Source organism: Lytechinus variegatus, chromosome 7, assembly GCF_018143015.1.
Source record: "Lytechinus variegatus isolate NC3 chromosome 7, Lvar_3.0, whole genome shotgun sequence".
NCBI lineage: Eukaryota > Metazoa > Echinodermata > Echinoidea > Temnopleuroida > Toxopneustidae > Lytechinus > Lytechinus variegatus.
This window is the reverse complement of record NC_054746.1, coordinates 14,298,771-14,318,852: the sequence shown is the minus strand read 5'-3', so window position 1 is coordinate 14,318,852 and position 20,082 is coordinate 14,298,771. Positions and strand designations below refer to the sequence as shown.

The window sequence follows — 20,082 nt, the reverse complement described above, 5'->3', positions numbered from 1 at the left end:
GATGAGGGGAGCCTTTCATGAAACAGTGATTTTCAGTGACTATAAGCTACTGCAAATCTTGCATATGATTGGCTGAAAGTAAATTAGTTCCTGAAAATCATTGACAAAACACTTCCCAAATGTAATATGGCAATCCATATGTAAAGATATGAATAAACAGTGTAATGTTAAGGTAAAGCATGGTGTCAATTCTTTTTTTTTCCTTCAATATTTCTAAACACAGTTTGACATTGAAGAATGAAAACAGCAGAACAAAAGACTCATTTGCATGAGACAACCTTCTCTCTTTTTTTATTATTCAAGGAGTTTTTAAGCAGATGCATTTGGAATTAAAACACAACTCGTCAGTGATACAAAATAAATCACGGAAAGTACAAATTGTGACTCAAAGCATTGGCCGCATCATAAAACATAGTATGGTATAATAATCTACCAAATACAAAAACTGAACATAATAACCAAGGTATTTTTCTCTTCAAAAAACAGCGAGCATATGTTGTCCAAACTGACTAATGATTAAACATGATTGTGACAGCTGAAAAATACACAGAGATAAAGGGAACACAAAACACTAAAAAAAAAGCTCAAGATTGCACTGTCTACCCCTTAATAGAAAGAAGAAAAAAAAAGACCCCCAAAAAGCTGTATTCCAAATACTTGCAGCTCACAAACTAGATATATTCAGCATTCAACCAGGCAAGAAAGTCAAGCATTATTACAAATAGTTCATCATTTCTTCTTCAAATTTCTCATCCATTCTTATGAAGCCAACGGCAACATCTAAATTAGGGCGGGATACATGCTCTTCTCTGTGCAAATTCAAATAAACATCACCGACTATTAAAGCACGAGCCAATTAAGTGGCAACGTGCGGAGGTTACCAACACCCTTATTCGAGTGTTCATGTAGTCTTCCAATGATGACTGCGCTTTTCGATACATTTTGGGAAACAATCTGGAGCCCACAACACAAAGCTTAGCGATCATCATAGAAGAATATCTTTATGATTGATTGTATTGACAACGTACTATCGTGGAAATCAAGCGGATGATTAATCGCTAAACTTTGTGATACAGGAACCAGAATAAGAAAAGTAAGAAATGCTACAGGATTGTTGACTCGTGTATGCACAACTTTGGAGATTGAGGTGTACCCAATGGAATCTGACCCATGGATGGGCTTGGCTAAAAATAACCAATTTCAACCTGAACCATATCCAATGGATTCTTAAAACTTCAGAATTTTTTTTTGCAAGTGTCATTGTTTATTTTATTTACCCCACCCCCCCCCCCCCACCAATCTGTGATACTACAATTGACAAATACTACAGTATGGTTGGAATGGTTCACAAATAAAAAAAGGCAGCCAATTATAAACTGATTCATGGCACTAACTACAGTTTATCCAATCACTACATAATGATTTCAAATTTATACAAATTTTCACCTTCAAGGAACAGCAATTGTCCACTTAATTCTTCTGTATCAAGTTAATATATATATAAAAATCAATGAATTTGGTCGAACAAATACCCCTACAGGAAATGTGTAAGGCCCATCCCCTTTGCAAAAACAAAGTTTAAAGACATGGCAAAAATCACCAGCACTCTCCTTACATTGATGTACAATACACAACATGTCATGTCTCTATTGCATAAGATTCCACAAAAAGGACCTTAATTTCATTCAAATTAATAATGACCTTCTTGCACTAGACAGCAATTTTATCAAACGGGGTCCATTAAATATTATTGAGCCCCGTTTCTCAGCTACCGGCTTCACACTATAAGATCAACAAAACCAAGGCAGTTAAATTTCTTGTCATTTCCATGCCATATCTGAACGCGCCTTTATTTAAATATCCCTGTAATCATTAACAGAGGTAAATGAAAAAGAACAAGACTGCTGCAACTTGATATATAATGTAGGTGTAATGCATCTTCTGTCTGAAACAGGAGATACAGTAAATACAAAAAATTTTATCTTTAGAATAAATAAGTTGGACAATCTGAAGAGCACCACAGTATTTCAACTATCCACAAATTCTAATATACAAAACATATCTGGTAAATGAATATTACTTGGCAAGGACAAATCTACTTTACAAAAAAAAATAAACCATACTTTAACTTCTGTAAGACTAGGTATGCATAAGATCTACATGTAATGATCATAAAGTAACTTGATTCCACAAAACATAATTAGTAAAGGCTTACAGTTACTACTAGTACATTGGATGTGTAATCAAATTCATGCTAGTTTCCATCTATTACTGTACTGTGTGTTTTGGTTTTGTTTTCATTCTTTTTTTTGTTTCTGCTTAATTTATGTATTTTATGCTGTTATTTGCATATTCCACAACAATTTTAGTTAACTGCAAATTGAAAATATATTTTTTTAATAAATCAGTTTTAAAACAATACTGAAAGCATCCATCTGATAATTGACAATGAAAGACCTGTTAGCAAACTTAAATTATTTTACGACTGCAACCTTTTGGTTTTAATTAAAGCATGTTCAGATAACTGAGAATGTAAAAAAAAAAAAAATAATCCTTTTAAGTTGTTAGTGCAAATACCCTTGGCAAGTGTATTCTTTGGGCAAGCATATGTATCTTGCAGAGGATTGACAACAAGCAAGCAAATAATTAGCTCACTGATTAATATATTTCAACGTATCAGAGTTGTAGCAAAACAATAACCCATTCCAAATGAGTAAAGCTTGTTGAGCAAGAAGGGAATATTACATTTTTTGTTCGTGTTTTTTTTTTTTTTTTTTAGAAAGGGTGGAAATTTCAACCCAGATAATTTCAACATCCCTTCAAATCAAAGCATCACATCCCTTTTACACACACATTTCAGATAAAATTATCCATGGCCTATATTCACAAGGATAGGTTAAAATGGATATGGTAAAAGTATACTTGATTCAACAAAAAAAAAACTTTTTAGAAAAGGGTGCTGAATTAACATTTGTTGTTATAGTTACAATAGCTGTTCATTTAAATTCACTTAGATCAAATCTCCAAGTAAAGTTAAATTAAACACATCTTAAAACACAATTTTTCAAACCATGTGTTAATATATTGGAAGTGTATTCTTCTTCAAGCACTCTATTAAAATGGGTTGTTATTATCCTTCAAACATCTTAGTAAATGTATGCCCTTATATTCTAATCCCTAGAGAATGATGATGTCATATGTTTTATGAAAATGAAGTTATGAAAAAAAAATTATTGAAAGAGAAAAAAAATGATGTCAGAGGAGATCAATTTACCCACAATACATCACAATTCATCGTGTGAAATTTGGTCTTGGTTTCAAAGCTTTATCAATATTTTCATAATACATGACCAAACTCAAGAATTTGTAAGTTTGTTCGATAAATATGTGAATTTAACTTATTAGTGGTGGCACTTGATGGCACATACCATTGCAAATCCAATGTAATGCTCTCAAGTCTCAAATAAAGATAACTAGTGTAAATGATACATTTGAAGAAAGTAGTGGGGGAACAACACATTTTTTTTTCATTCCACCAGGAATTGTGACCGTGTATCTATATGATCCTGAATCGAAGTTGTATTAAGTTGCTCTGGAAATACGGTACACAAGGAAGGGACTTTTTGGTAGATTTGTCTGAAATATAAATATATCAAAGTATAGAAAGGGATACAGCATTGAGTAGATAACATTTCATAATATGGTAAACCGCAATGCTCCATGTTTTATCTGGCTTTTTCTTTATAATATTAATTGGAACGGTGGTCAGTAAAGAAAGGGAGGGGTCCTATACATCTCCTTTCAAAGACTACATCTCAAAATATGCATACATTGTTGCTACACCTCCTAAATATGCAATTTAAACCACGTAATTGCATAGAGTAAATAATAAGTGAAAAAGGCAAAATAATACTAATTCTGGATTTTGTATTTAAAAACAAAATGCACACAATATCATAGCTACTGTTATTATTATTGTTTTTTTTTAACTATAGTTACAAACTGAGTGTGCATATTTCATACACACAAACCTGGTTTAGAAAGGAAAGAGGCTTATATTGTATAATTTTGGTTAGGAATTACACAAAAGACATTGATTATCAATGCCAATACACAACCATAAAAATCTTAAAAGATTACTGTGTTTGTCATGATGCCACTATATCAAATTTTGAAATTGTCTATCTCATTCAATAATGTAAAATACAAATAGTTTCTCACTTTTGTCTTCACTAGTATTCCTGTCACAAATTCTATAACACATCAAAAGAGTGTTCTGGAACCATATATATGATTCTTTCTGTCAAAACAAGGAGTTTGTATATACTGCGATAGTGTGAAAACAATACTTCTCTCAAAAGGTGACATCATAGTAGCCATTAAATCAACAGCCCCTCACTTTTGTAAACAAACCTCAAGCAAAAAGAGAATCTGAAACTTTCTTGAAAGCTTTCTGCATGTTGTATAAAATCTATCCTGGACATGTGTATGTGGACAATTATACCCGAATCAACTTTCAACTTCTTCTTTCTTCAACAAAGTCATAAAATACAACTGGTTTTGACAGAAAGAGCCATGTTTACATAAATGGTTTATAGCATAAAATAATACATCACACAGTTAAAATTCCAATTATACAGCTTTTTTTAAAAATGAGATCTCAGGTACAACAGCCACACAATCAAATCCAACAATACATTATACTTAACAGAGATTTCATGGGATGTAAAAGAGGGGGAGGGTTGTATCTTATGCCACATATTCACAAATGAACAAAACGCAGTAAATTCTTCCATCTCGCTGACGAAATTGACCAACAAAATATGAGCAACACTCAGTAAAATCACCAATTTATATTTAAAAAAACAATAAAAATGAAGGAAAATGTGTGCATACTTTGACCATTTACAGATAAGAACACAACATTATACCGACTTGTTAACTCCCTAATATGCTTTGACCATTTTTCTTGATAATATCATACACTCCATTCTAGATACACACAAAAGTTGACTACACTCTAAATCAGCATAAAATCCCAACAATGAACGAGGGATTATATATTGCACAAAAAAATGTTCATAATGTGACACTGAAAGAATTCACTATTTTTTTCCAAAAAAAAATTATTCTTTCATCAGGTGCCATTTTTATCCGCAATTTGTTCGGCTTCCATACTTGCTCCGTGGTTGTGCGAAAACCATTTATGCACACTTTAAAGTTTGTGCGAAAAAACATCAAATAGGCATCCATAAAAACAAAGCTCCACTGGTTAATAGCCGTCGAGTAGGTTCAAATACTTCTGAGTCATGGGAAATGATACATTGTGTTTATGAGTTCTGAATTGTTCATCAACTATCTCCAGTGGCAGAGGTTGACTTATGTATATTTGTATTGTTGTGAAGGCACACAGCTATGTCTGTCAAACTTCCTTGCAGTTTTGTAACATGTAGAAGTATATTCTCACAGCATGATTTAGACTATTTTCAGGTGGACAGAATGTATTTGGAATAAATACATTCACTCCTTTTTATCTAATGCATCCACTGATATCATCACATTTGTTTTCTTCCAATGAGCCAGTCTTCATTCTTTGCCAGTAAAGGTAGGTTAATTGAAAACACATTGTCCCATCGATTGTGGTTGCGCAATAACTGTCTCTGCTTGGCAATCAAGCTTACAATCATGTTTCTGAGTTGTATCCTCTTCTTTCCTCGAGTCTATCCACAGAAAATAAACTAAAAAATAATACATGTATAAATATATATTATATATATTATATATTGTTTCCATTTCGAGTCCAAACTGACAGAGACTCTGGCAAGGAACATTGTTCTGTGGCTGTAAATTTCAACAAAAGTATGGAGATAATGTTGGATGACATTCTCTTGAGTTGTTTCTTCTGTCCGTGGACTTCAAAATGAGATGACTCTTTGCTGGCTTCATAAAATAATCAGAGGTTATCATCCAGGCTAAAGCATGACATCCGTATCAAAGACAAATATCTTCCCCTGTCAATATGAGAAATCACTTATGAGATCAGGATAACTACTGGCTGAAATGTAAAGTACATCCATGTGATATAAATAAGATTAATTGATAGATGAAGAGCTATGCCAAGGGAGCATTTCATGAAACAAGTAGTCACTGACAACTGTTATAAGCTACTGAAATCCTTGCATCTGATTGGCTCAGAACAAACTAGTCGGTGAATGGTACGGACTCGTCCCTACATGAAACACTCCCCAGAAGGTAACCGAAGGGCTTCATAAGAAGAGTAATATTTCTTGATGACACTCGGGAGGTAAGGTAGAATCCTTTGCAGAATAAAAATAAAGGTGATATTAATGCTGAGGCAAAGTCGGAACAGATTATGGACGATAAATACTGTTCCTTCACCCCGATATACTAGGTACATCCAGTCATTTAAGTGTTTTCAACATCGGACTGCAGTATCCAATTACGATGCTCAGACGTTGCTTTCTCATTTCGTTATTTCTTTTGGTCTACATCCGTCCTGATGTGTAAGCGTGAGGGTACATGATTTGGACAGAGCATCACTGCTCTACTTGAAAGTGTATGATGGACTCACTGTAAAGGGCTTTTGTTCCACACCAAAAGGGACTAGTCTTGTATTCCTGTTTAATGACCGAAAGTGAAATTGCTTAGGGAACACGGTGTGGCACACTGGTCCTCAGATGATCACAGCGTGCTAACACGGTCCATGTGCCTAACGGGACTCAGTTGTAGGTGGGTCGAGTTACTGTCCGAGGAATTCCCGCCTGATGTGGGGTCATTGCCCGCACCCATCTGAGCCTGTTGGTAGGCGTCCCATCGCTCGTCGTCGCTTTCGTGGGTCAGGTACCGTTGGCCAACCATTGTTTCAAGGTCTCGTAGATCAAGCCATACTTGATAGTCCTGCAATTGAGAATAGGTTTGTATCAAGGATTTATACATATATTATGAATCAAAATATACAATAGAGCTGGTTTGTGTTTAATAAAGCTGTTCTTAGTTAAGAGCGACTTTAAGAACGACTGGTGATCCTTTCTTATGCGTAAACCATCGCCAATGAACATTTTGGTTGTATGTCATTTACCACAAGAAAGCATCACCAGTCGTTCTTAAAGTCGCTCTTAACTTACGAACAGCTTTATGAAACACCCACCTGGTTTGTGGATGAAAAAAAAAATTATATCCTCCTTTGGTTAGCATTGTATTGTGCCCAGTTTAACGGTAATGGGTAATTTTCAAGCCTTGATGACCCTTAAGAAAAAAAAATAATTAAATGAAGCACATGCTACTTCATTTCAAACATACTTTGTCCTATGATTCATAAAATTAAGAACAAGCAAGACCAGTAATAAGTGCATAAATTTCTTGTGTTAGACTGAGGCATACCCGGCAAAGTTTCATAGATAGCAGTATTTGCTCATAGACATATGAATGATATATAACTTGCAAACGTACATATTTTTTTATCATTCATGCACATTCCTTTGATATTTCTTAACATTAGGACCAAAGAACCATGTGAATAGAACAAACTTTGATTTTAAAGTATTTGTAATTACATCAAATTGTTTGCTCACCTGTAACCAAGGATGCGCTAAAGATTTGTCAGCTGTGTAGCGTTTCCTTATCTTGACTTGTAGGAGATTCCGTATGAGGTCAATGGCTGAAGGATATTGAAAGTGGAACAGACAATTTTGTAAGAATAATGAAACATATCTACATCATCCAAAGCAAACAAGGATGCATGTGCAAATGGGCTTAGTCCATGTGGATTTACAGTACCTGAGAAGTAGCCAAAACCTTCCCACATACCATCCCCAACAGTGTGACATCATAGGAAACATTCATCCAATGAAAATGATTGTCGTGAGCCTTCATTAAAAATTGCGGTCAATGTGAACTCACCTCCCTCTGATATATCGTTCCATGGATTGGGTGGGAACATGAACGCTGCATTGTGGATCTGATCCGTGATCTCTTCATCTTCGTTGAACGGAAAGGTACCACTCAAGCTAAACAAGATAAAGGAAATAGCGCTGATTACTTCTAAACATTCATGCCCACTATAAAAAAATATTTAATTAATGCTCTTAATAAGGTATACTCAATTATACAAAATGGGTTGTAATTGTTCCCTTAAGCAATACAAGGGAGGCATGAGAATTATCATTTCATTTTGTTAAATAAATTTTATACAATATAGAACATTTTGATTTTTTTTAATACGGCAAAAAGTATACAGCACTAAATATCCTAAAACTACAAGCTGGAAATTTGAAAGAAGGGACATGAAGTTTTAATAGAATGAAAAGTTTACACTGTAAGAGGGCTACAAGATATGATAATAACATTTGATAGAATGGATGACAATGGGTCCATGGTATTGCAAACAATGGAGTTTAATCATTGTTGTTTTTATACAAGAAAACTCCATCAAATTAGGTTGACGTAAAGAAATCAATGACTATCGCAAGACCCGACGGTAAAGGCAGTGGGTGCCTTGCTTGTAGCCTTGCTGCATGAGATGCATCACTTATGTTTAGCTGCTAAAACTGTTCAAGCTTACCTGACATAGACAATGACACCAACAGACCACATATCTAGTGAGCGATTGTAACCCTTACTCCTCAGCACCTCTGGGGCCAGGTAGGCTGGGGTGCCAACCACCGATCGACGGAATGATTTCTCACCGATGATACGAGCAAAACCAAAGTCACACAGTTTGACCTGTCATGCGGCAGAACAAAATTAAGAAATCAGATGAAATAGAGTCAGATCATCGAAGTCCCATCAAAAGGCCTTTGAACAGTCTGATATGCTGCCCTCATCTGACTGACCGTAAAATGGATTTGCATTTTTTTTTTAGATCCAAAATATACAAATGCAATATTTTTGTGAGAAAATCTCAGATTTGAGCGCAGAATTTGCTCAAATTTGTATTCAGTGGCTTAAAAAGACACTTTAATATGCCTTTTGATGTGTCTGACAGCATGAATAAAACATCCAATGTATGATCTTATTTGGATGGCAGTAGGGAAGGTTAAAAAAAAACAAAAAAATGATTAACCAACCGACCCAGCTTTCCGATTTGGGGGTTAAGGGGACAACAATATTTGAGCTACTCTCCTCAAAGATAAACCTATTTACATTATAGATAAACACACAATGCAGAACACTACATAAAGACTATTAATGTTTGTTTTACCTGAGGGAAATCGCCATCTGATGAGAGAAGAACATTTTCTGGCTTGAGGTCACAATGTACAATACTCTTAGAATGAAGATACTTCAGGGCAATCAAGATCTACAAAAAAAATCAACCAGCATGAAAATAAAATGAGTTATGTTCTGAATCTGTAATGAATTGGTTATATCTCAGGTATAACTCCTCTATAGTATCAATTTACAGATTTTGATCTGGACAAATCAAATGCCATTTTATACACCAGAGAATATACTTTAAATTCAATAAAGGAATAAGCATTCCTCAGAAAATACACCCTGGTTTTAATACATGAATTAGCATCCCATTCATAATTTGGCATTCCATTCATCGAACAAAAAAAAAAAAAAGGAAAAAAAAAACACTTTCATCTGGATGAACGAATTACCACCATATACATCAGAGAAGACACTGACTTTGTAAAATGAATAAGCATTCCATTCATAACCTGCCTTCCATACATCCGTGAAGACACTTTGACCTGATAAATAAATTGGCACTCCATACATGTTTTTAAAAAATGGATTTGGATAAAGAAATTAGCATTTTCATAGATTAGAAGAGATTAACCGAGTCATCTTGAGCTTGAACCAAGGCTACCTTAACTCACCTGGGATATGAGGAACCGTGTGACCCTCTCAAATAATCTGCCGTGGACACTGGAGAGGATCATCTCTAGCATGTCACCCTTGAGCTTCTCCATCACAACAAACACACGTTCTGGAGTCTCAAACATCTGCTCTAGGTTCACTACACCAGGATGACGTACTTTCTGTATACACAAAGATATATGTGAGGGGTGTGTGTGTGTCATAGAAATAGGGAGAGAAAGAGAAAAAGGGGGCAGAGAATGAGACAGAGAAAGAGGGGAGTGGGACGCGTGGAAAGAGAGAGCGTGGAGAATGGGATGGTGAGGGGAAAAAAAGGGAGAATATGATAAGGGGAGATAAATTAGATGCTCCAATAGATGTTTCACTCAACAATAAATTGCCAGACATCATGGGATAGACCATACATGGCACTACCTAACCAATTGCTCTCATTTATATCGAAAGATACAAAGACATATTAGCAAAGGATCAGGCCAGAATTTATGCTAGGGACTACATCCAACACCTACTCAAATAATCTTTAAGGAGTTGAAGTTGAAGCCATACAATAGAAAGACAATAAAAATATTCCTCTTGAGAGTGAAAAAAATCAATGAAGGTCACACCATACATGACTAGTAGGGCTGCACGATATGACCATAATATAGAAATATTTGACACTGCTACTTAATGACTATGTGATACTGGGTTCATGATCACCTATCATGAATATGTACACAAATACTCTCTCTACCAATCAGACTGTTGTTAAGCATCACATCATAATTACACTATTTATTCAGTGTAAAAAAAAGAAGGCTTACATGTAAGATGGCCACTTCATTCTTGAGTTGTGTTTCTTGTTTGGTTGGAAAGCGAAACTTGTCAATAACCTTGATTGCCACTTGCCTCCCTGAGGTTCTATGTACACCTGGAAAAAATATAGATATATTAACATAAGTGTATTACATTGGGGGATTGTTTCATGAAGCAAATAGTGATTTTTCAATGACAACTGTCATAAGCTACTGAACTCCTTGCTTATGATTGGCTCATAACAAGCTAGTCAACCAACGACCTCAGATTTGGGGACAAACTCCATGTAGTCCCATATATTTATCTTGCTGTACAGGTGACTCTCCTGTGTCAATTCTAATCTGGCCTAAATAATATCTTGATTCAGAAATGCTGAATTACTGTCTACTGATATCTCAAAAAATTGTAGCATATTGTCAATGCAACAAAAACTGAAACTAAAAGAATAAACTTACCCCCATAAACAATTCCAAATTGTCCTGACCCCAAGATTTCATCTGGGAAGATCTGGTAGTGTTGACTGATGTCATTATTTTCTCTCTTGTTGAGAAAAGATGGCTCTGTGGCCTTGGCCGGGAAATCATCCCCGTTCTCTGTAGCATTCACTGGACCTTGATAGGAGGGGGAACAATGCAAGTGGTTGATAATGTTAGTTCTTGCATCGGTTTTCTTATAGGAATCTTGAAACAGAGACTGACTAGATGATACAAGGTGATAGAGTGAGCTGAAAGCATTAGCTTCAAGGTTATTTGGAGCATGCTGCTTGCTGTTAATGTTCAGAAAGTTTTCGTTGCAAATTGAATCCAGTGTGTGCCAAGTGGAGTGCTGCTTTCTATTTGCCGTGGTGCCCTGGCAAGGCATCTGATGTGTGTGAAAAGTGTCTTTGAATTGCCCTGTCTGATTCCTTGTAGCCTGCTTCTGGGAAAACTGAGCTTGGAAAGTCCCGTGTTGTTGATGATAATGCAGATTATGGACCCGTCGTTCAACGGAAAGATTTCCCACACTCTGTAAGCTGTTGCTGTTGAATTTTTCCAGGCAGAATTGATGATCAACTACATGGGACTGACTACACCAAATGCAAGGTAGGTTCTTTCCTGTGGTGGTACTGGCCTGATTCCCAGACCTTCGGGTACTCCATGTAGGATTGGCAATGATATGTGAGGTAGCTCGGTGGCTACTAGAAAAACCACTAGTCTGAGTCTGCACATGGTTAACTGCATACCCATGCATCTTCAAATAATAATCTCACAGACAGCAATCGCTGTTTCAATATGTAATATGCAATGGAAATATTGCTTACTTGCTGAAACAACTATCAACCCAGCTGAAATCAAATCCAAAAGGCTCTCAAACTCAAAGGTGGACTTGTGAGTGCAGCATGTAAACAACGACCCTGGCAGCGACCAAAAGGAAAAGTACAGCTGATCAGTATGCAGGTGTTCATGCAAGTGAAGTTAGCGGCAGAGTAACCCACCATGATGACATGAAAATGAATAGGATATTAAATATATAGAGTATTCATTCCCTCAACCAATGGGCCTACCCCTATTAATGATCATACCACTTAATGAGTCAATAGACTATACAAACAGGCCTATTGTTTGGGGTGCCTTCATACCAGGTGGGAGGGTGCAGGATACTGGTGGCATGATGAGTGCTTTGTGTCTACCCTACAGTGGTAATATACCATGAGTATCATGAAAGGAAGTGGTACAATGTACTTATAATAAGCAGATCCTGGTTCACCACAGATTAAGGAACAGTAGCAATTTACACTCTTTTGACTTGGAAACCAATCTGGATTCATCCCTTTCTTTTAACTTCAATGATCCTGTCAGTAGACAAAATGTGACAAGATGGTAGTGTGGCTTGTAAAGAAGCCACAAGTGCAGTATGTCAATGAATGGTTGGTACCAGTACAAGACGAGCAGTACCAGCTTCTTCTATGATTGACCACTCTCTGCAAGTTAATGGCAGCAATATTGATTTCTTCAAGTTCTAATTAACTCCTCGTTCTCAAAGGGCTATCAAAACAGAACTTTAATGCTTATGAACTAGACGGGGACTGCATGTAAAGCAAAGCCAGCTAGCAATTTTCATTGACTTTTAATGTCAGGGTTAGTTATCTTCAGGCACTGCGTTGGGGCGTAAATACATGCTCATTACCATTACCAGGCCCCCGTTGCAGAACACATGCACCCAATTTAATCTCTACTGTTTGCCTTCTTCCATTCCAACATAATACTTTTATTCTAAGTATGTTATTACAATAACTAAAAGAAGTACTTCTAAAATATATCAACAATTTTAGTAAGCCAGTTTGTTCCACATTCTCTAAGCAATGGTTGGTTCTTTTAATAGGCTATTCTACAACATGCTTGATGATCTTTGTTCAAACCACATGTATATTGTCCCAAAACAGTATGTCAATTGGTGGCTGTATATCATGCCTTTTTCACCATTTCCATACATGTATTTCTTGTTGCTGACCACTAAAAATTACTCCCTAAAAGGCAGAACAGAGTTCTAATCTATTCTAACATCCACAAAAGGAATGAGTGCATCCCTTTCATTTGAATCTTGAGTTAGTTATGTGCACCTACTTGATGGGTTAATTCTATCTACTCTAGCAGTGTTTGGGCTATAGGGTTAGCAAGCAAAGCACCACTCTAAAGTCAGTCTTTGTTTTTACCTTCTTTGCGTTCTTGATGACGATGGGGGTTATAACCTCTGGGAATTTGTATTACAGAATCATTTCCTGAAAGATATACACACATCAGAAATTTCATAAACATCACATACTGCAGTAACTGCAACTGTTTTTTTTTATCTTGAACTGATTAAAAAATAATGTTACAAAACCCATAGCAAAACAGTTTGAGATTCACTGGCAGCTCTACAGACTTTGACACACTACACTATCTGAAGATCTTATGATTCAATAAATAACCACTGAAAAACAAAGAAAATGAAAGAATAACATACGGTAGATGTGTTGGCAATGCTTATTTACTATAAACAATGCAGTGTAAGGTGCAGCATTTGACTAGACTTGACATTCAACAAGTTTGTTTGTTCTTTTTTAAGAAATGACAGCATCAGAAAAGAAAACAAGAAAATGACAATGAGAAACCCTTTAAAGTTGCTAACCAAGTAAGTGCAGGAGAACCAGAACAAAGTCAATGTAAAATTGAACAAGTATGTTTTCATCCCACATTCTGTCTTCAAATCGTTGTTACAGAATGATATCATGCCTACAATCCCAACTCTGACAACAACAGAGACCAAATATTTTGAGCATTTCACAAATTTTAGATATTTATTTTTTTTAGGTCACAAACCTGACTGAAACAAACCAAATGACAATCATTGAATAGGACTTAATTTATCTGCAATCATTAATGAAAGAAATCTCAGTAGGGCCTTGCCTCAAGGATGATGGATTACAAAATTTTTCAAACTTACAAATTATGTTTAAATTAATGAGGAAAAAAATGAATTAAAACAGTCAAATCATCTCCTTGGCCATTTCAAATATTCTTGGGTCTACATTCACATGATTCTATCACAGGAGACTATTGGCAAATTAATAGATAAATTGCTTAACATTCATAGCTCAGGCAAAATGAACAGTAAGTTTAATATCTATCAATTGTTTTTTTTTTAATAGAAGGGAACAGAGAGAGAAAGAGAGACAGGCAGAGATGAAAATGGAGAGACAGTCAAAAGTGTGTCTTCTTTGTAACATTTGGTAGAGCAGCAGAAAGTAATTCAGTGCAGAGAGAGAGAGGTGTATTCTATGAGAAAGCACACTAGAACAGTGCAGTGAACGCATTTAACAATACTTGGAATGCGAAACCTGTTCTGTTCCACCAATCACATGAAAAGACTGAATGTATCATTCTTGCTTAAAGAAATTTAACCATGACAAGTATTTTCACAAAAGTTTAACAAGATTTTTATCTACACTTATTTTCTGTATGTAGATCATACAAAAATGGGGGAAATGATTGTGTAAATTTCTGAATTATTAAGCTACAATGTCTATTTTCTTCTACAACAAACTTGAAATTAATCAGCATTTTGACTGTTGTTGTGGTAATGAATTCAAAATAAGTTGGTACAGAATCCAATCAAATGACCACCCAAGTGTCTGTAGTGTACATATGAACAAGTGGAATGCCTCTGGCCGTCTCACCTGCATCACGCAGTTCAATATAGCAGCAGTGCTGACTTTGAATACTACTCTAACTCGCACAAGATGTTCAGTGATACATGGTTACTCTTATGTCCACTTTTTATGAACTAGACCAATAAACTAACAGAGATATGATGGTTATTCAACAGATACACCCAATTCGGCCAAAGTTCATTGACCTTTGACCTTGGTCATGTGACCTGAAACGCACACAGGATGTTCAGTGATACTTGATTACTCTAATGTCCAAGTTTAACGAACTAGACCAATAAACTTTCAAAGTTATGATGGTAATTCAACAGATACCCCCGATTCGGCCAAAGTTCATTGACCCTAAATGACCTTTGACCTTGATCATGTGACCTGAAACTCGAACAGGATGTTCAGTGATACTTGATTACTCTTATGTACAAGTTTCATGAATCAGATCCATAAACTTTCAAAGTTATGATGGTAATTCAACAGATACACCCAATTCGGCCAAAGTTCATTGACCTTTGACCTTGGTCATGTGACCTGAAACGCGCACAGGATGTTCAGTGATACTTGATTACTCTCATGTCCAAGTTTAACGAACTAGACCAATAAACTTTCAAAGTTATGATGGTAATTCAACAGATACCCCCGATTCGGCCAAAGTTCATTGACCCTAAATGACCTTTGACCTTAATCATGAGACCTGAAACTTGCACAAAATTTTCAGTGATGCTTGATTACTATTATGTCTAAGTTTCATGAATCAGATCCATAAACTTTCAAAGTTATGATGGGAATTCAACAGATATCCCCAATTCGGCCAAAGTTCATTGACCCTAAATGACCTTTGACCTTGGTCATGTGACGTGAAACTCATGCAGGATGTTCAGTGATACTTGATTAACCTTATGTCCAAGTTTCATGAACTAGGTCCATATATTTTCTAAGTTATGATGACGTTTCAAAAACTTAACCTCAGGTTAAGATTTCGATGTTGAATCCTCCAACATGGTCTAAGTTCATTGACCCTAAATGACCTTTGACCTTGGTCATGTGACATGAAACTCTAATAGGATGTTCAGTAATACTTGATTAACCTTATGGCCAAGTTTTATTAACTAGGTCCATATACTTTCTAAGTTATGGCGTCATTTCAAAAACTTAACCTCAGGTTAAGATTTGATGTTGACGCCGCCGCCGCCGTCGGAAAAGCGGCGCCTATAGTCTCACTTTGCTTCGCAGGTGAGACAATAAAAGTCTCTGACAAGTGGCTAAGTATTCTGGAAAAAATTGTGAATTGTTAGGAAAATAGTAAAATGGAATGAAATTCCAGTCTGATGCCAGGGGATTTTTTTTCAAGCAATAGTAATACACTGTCCCACATGTGCCTATTTTTGTTGAACTTCAATATGATCATTTTTTTTCAGCTTTGATATCATGATATCACAATGTACCAGATCTAGATCTTGAATTATAAAGTGATAACTGACCTTGGTTTAACAGACTTTCATTTGAAACCAATGTTTAATGCAACTGCTTTCATTATATATACATCCCATGCCAAAAATTCAAATCAAAATCTGTTAAAAAAGAACTTTGATTTCCAAAGAAACATACAAGTACAGCTGTAGTTTTACAGTTTTATTTCAAATTACTGTATCTGTAATAAGTTTTAGTAAGCCAACAGGGCTGGCTGAAATGAACATAGGAATTATCAGTGACTTCATGACATGATGTTCATAGTAATTCTAAAGCACGAGCAACAAGCAATTTGATATTTTAAAGGCAATTTGCAGTGAGAGAAAGTGTGAGAAGGGCACAGTGCATACATTAGACCAAACATTACTGAAAAGAACAAAATTTACTCAAATCAATATTCTTCATTTGAATAATCTGTGCTGAGTTTCTGGGGAAAACTATTTCAGAGGTTTTTGTTTTTTTAAGGCATACGTTTCACGAAATCACAATGTAACTAGAAAAACTCTTCTTTACACATACACACACAAGATAAAACACGTAGAGATGAAATTATGAAAATAGTAATAACAATAAACCTGAAGAAGCCATATGGGCAAAATATCAATATTTTAATCTCTACGGATTTTTAATTCACATCGTCTTCCTTCTTCAGTTTCAACCAAATATAATGCAGAAAATTGTTGTAATATATAAGTATATTTCATACTAAATAATTTTTTTTTGAGATATAATGTGAATCATTTCTTCCTGAACTCTGTGATATATTTCTGTTTTCCTTATCATGGAAACTGAGGACTTTAACATGTACATGTATGTATACAGAAAATGTTAATGAATTTATTTTACTTCATTAGGAACTATAATCATGTTGACAAAGAAAATTGATTTTTTTCAGCACAGAATCTTAAACTCTAATCCCCTAAAGTAATCAATTTTTTACAATGGTTGTGTGATTTTGATAGATACAGGTGGCTTTTTAAAAATATTATTTATCCACTTTCAAGATCATTCAAATGAAAATGTAAAATATATGATGCAACACACTCCAGCACAGTTCGTATACTTACTTGGACTAGAAGTGCTAGTGATGCTAGTGGCACTTTGCTGAGGAGTAACAGGCATGAGGGCCTGTCGGATCTTCTGCTCCCATTCTCTGGCAACCTCCACCCCAACCCAGCTCTGTTCAGGCTCCTCGTCCACCGAAGAGCTCGACGGCACTGGCAGTTTAGAGCTGGAGGTTGTACTGCCTCCCGACCCCTTCTCTGAGCTGCTGTCCCCTAGCGAGGCCCTCTCACCTACATAGTAAGTTGTCTTGGCAGTCTGTATCTCAAAGCAGTGGGATGTGAATCCGTCGCCTCCTACGAGGCTCGAGATGCCCATACCGCTACTGCTGCTACCGCTACCGCTCCCATCCTGGGAGGGCTTTACCATCCTAACAGACAGGATTTCTGACAGTGGAATTTCCTGGAAAATTGTGGGGGAAAATGTCTGAATTTACATGCACAATCCAGGGCATCCCATGAAAGTTTAAAAATGTAATGTTTACAGCTGAAAGCCCCAACCCTTACAGAAAATATGTCACATTAGAGAAAGATTACCTCTACTAATTAACTAGTAAAATGGAAAAAAAGACATTTTAACATATTCTTCTAACTCATTTAAACCTACCCACTAAAGTGCATAGTCTGCTATGCAAACCCTTCACTTAATTTAAGGGGTCTGGATGGGCAGCCTACAATGGCTTATATACAGAAGGTTGAAATTATAGCAGTAAGTTTACATGTACAATCTTATGTCAAAACCCACTTGTTGTCAAAATTTTAAATCACGGTCTGTGCCAGCAGACTCTAAAGTGCCCAAGATCAATGAACTTCACTGACTTTTATACTTAACATAATAACAACAAAGATAGTATGGAGAAGGCCTCTAATGATAATCACAACCAGCGCTAAAAGGCACAGGAAAAATAAAGGAGAACTATAGAATCTACATCTATAAATCATACAAAATGAAATTACATGGTGTAACAAAAATGTGCCCAACAAACTTTCACTTTCAACTACCATCGATAATATTTGGCATACTGTACACTGGCAAACAATTCTCATCTACCAGTTTCCAAACCTTCTTTATTTGGTATTTTTGAAAGTAAAATCAAACCTACTGTGCATACGTACCTTGTAATATCTGGTGCTACTCTCGCTCTGGTACAGAGTAATAGCTTTTGTGTCTATTCTCCAGTAATGTCTCTTGCGCTATGGAAGAAAAATATCATAAACATTCTTACTTTATCATGAAGGCAGCCATACAAAAAAAAACAGGTAAAGACATAAAGGAGAGTACATACAACGAAAAATAATCAATCCTAAAAAAAAATAAATAACAGGTCATAGGATGATTATCTAAAACTGCCTACCATTAGGGCTTATTAAAAAAATAAATCGCATTCAAGGGGTGGGTACTATAATCCTTGGAATGCACATTACTGAAATATGTATAACATTCAACACACTAGGCTGATCAATTCTGTCTATTGTTTAGCACAATGGCTAGTATGATTACCTATTTCCCTCTGTCAATTCTTTTTATTTATCTGTTATCATATATTTGAAAGCTGTTCCTAAAGGGATATTCCAGGCAAAAAACAACACGATTTGGACAGATGAAGCAAAATCAGACAAAGAAAATACAGAAAATTTTATCAAGAATCCAACAACAAGGTTATGACAGTTTAAGGTTATGCATTAGGTCGGAGAAACAGTTCTATGCATGTCTTCATGAATTTGCAACTTTTGAATGATTTTTTTTTTAATGTCAATAGTGCTAACAATTTGAAAATGAATTTGGACAGTAAAATGACCACAAACAAGTGTTTGTATGTATAAATAAAAAAATCTGTGCCAAATAATTCCAGTACTACATATGTAATTGCTGTGAAATTGACATAAGGAAGGTATTCCAGGTAGATGACAAGTCTTTTTCCTAGCAACAATTGTACACTGTCCCATACATGTAAATCTATCATGAAAATGGTTACAGTTAGCCTTCATTTTAAAGATTTTCTCATGAAAACCTTGTTAGCTTTAATTGTACTTTATAGAAATGTGTGGCTTAATTTTGGCACTCCATACACTTTTACACATAGCTTTTATAAATCATGCCCGTGATGCCAAGATGAATTTACCATGCTATCCTTGTCTGTGTAATGGACCATCCATCCCTCCTTCAGGACTTGAGATCCTCTTCGTTTAGTGTGTTTCACAGACTGCACAATACGCATGAGTGGAATGTTGTTGCTTTGAACGGGGCTAAGGGAAGAAGAATATTAAAGCACTGAAATATTTCATTCTTCACTAATTAGTGTTATCTTGCGATGAGAAAATAATAAATGTATAACCACTCAACAAACATCAGGGTCCCGTAACACAAAGGTTAGCAATTAATCGTATGCTTTATTTTTACGATTGATTGTATCAATCATAGAAAAATGTTCAAGGGGCATTGCTAAGCTTTGTGTTACGTGCCCCTGGTGAGCGTTTCGTGAAAGGGACTAGTTGGACATTTTATCAAACAAGTCCCGTTTCATCTGACAGTTACCATTGGAATTGTGCTTCTCAGCCAATCAGAATTATAAAAAAAGCTGATGAAATTCTCCGAAGACATAAATGCTTCAGACTGGAATTACATTCTGGAGTAAATTTCATTTTCTATCATAGCTGGTGAAATAGACCCTTTTACTAACAATTTTAAATCATATGTTTAGTTTTCGAAATAGTGTGCCTAAC

At 35.7% G+C, this 20,082-nt stretch overlaps 1 protein-coding gene across 5 annotated transcripts in view; it reads right to left on the bottom strand.

Moving 5' to 3' along the window:
- Positions 1–260: 260 nt before the first annotated feature.
- Positions 261–20,082, bottom strand: part of LOC121418507 (serine/threonine-protein kinase D3-like) — a 49,760-nt gene continuing 29,938 nt past the window's right edge. For 4 of the 5 annotated variants that reach the window (XM_041612417.1, XM_041612418.1, XM_041612419.1 and 1 more), the window contains 12 exons: positions 19,482–19,605; positions 18,475–18,552; positions 17,365–17,761; positions 13,337–13,402; positions 11,100–11,255; positions 10,653–10,759; positions 9,849–10,010; positions 9,221–9,319; positions 8,582–8,742; positions 7,921–8,027; positions 7,593–7,678; positions 261–6,918 (listed from right to left, as the gene is read on the bottom strand). In XM_041612417.1, the coding sequence (XP_041468351.1) occupies positions 6,703–6,918; positions 7,593–7,678; positions 7,921–8,027; positions 8,582–8,742; positions 9,221–9,319; positions 9,849–10,010; positions 10,653–10,759; positions 11,100–11,255; positions 13,337–13,402; positions 17,365–17,761; positions 18,475–18,552; positions 19,482–19,605 (1,759 nt within the window). In that variant the 3' untranslated portion in view covers positions 261–6,702. The remainder of the gene's footprint in view (positions 6,919–7,592; positions 7,679–7,920; positions 8,028–8,581; positions 8,743–9,220; positions 9,320–9,848; positions 10,011–10,652; positions 10,760–11,099; positions 11,256–13,336; positions 13,403–17,364; positions 17,762–18,474; positions 18,553–19,481; positions 19,606–20,082) is intronic. The other variant, XM_041612420.1, reaches the window with a different exon arrangement.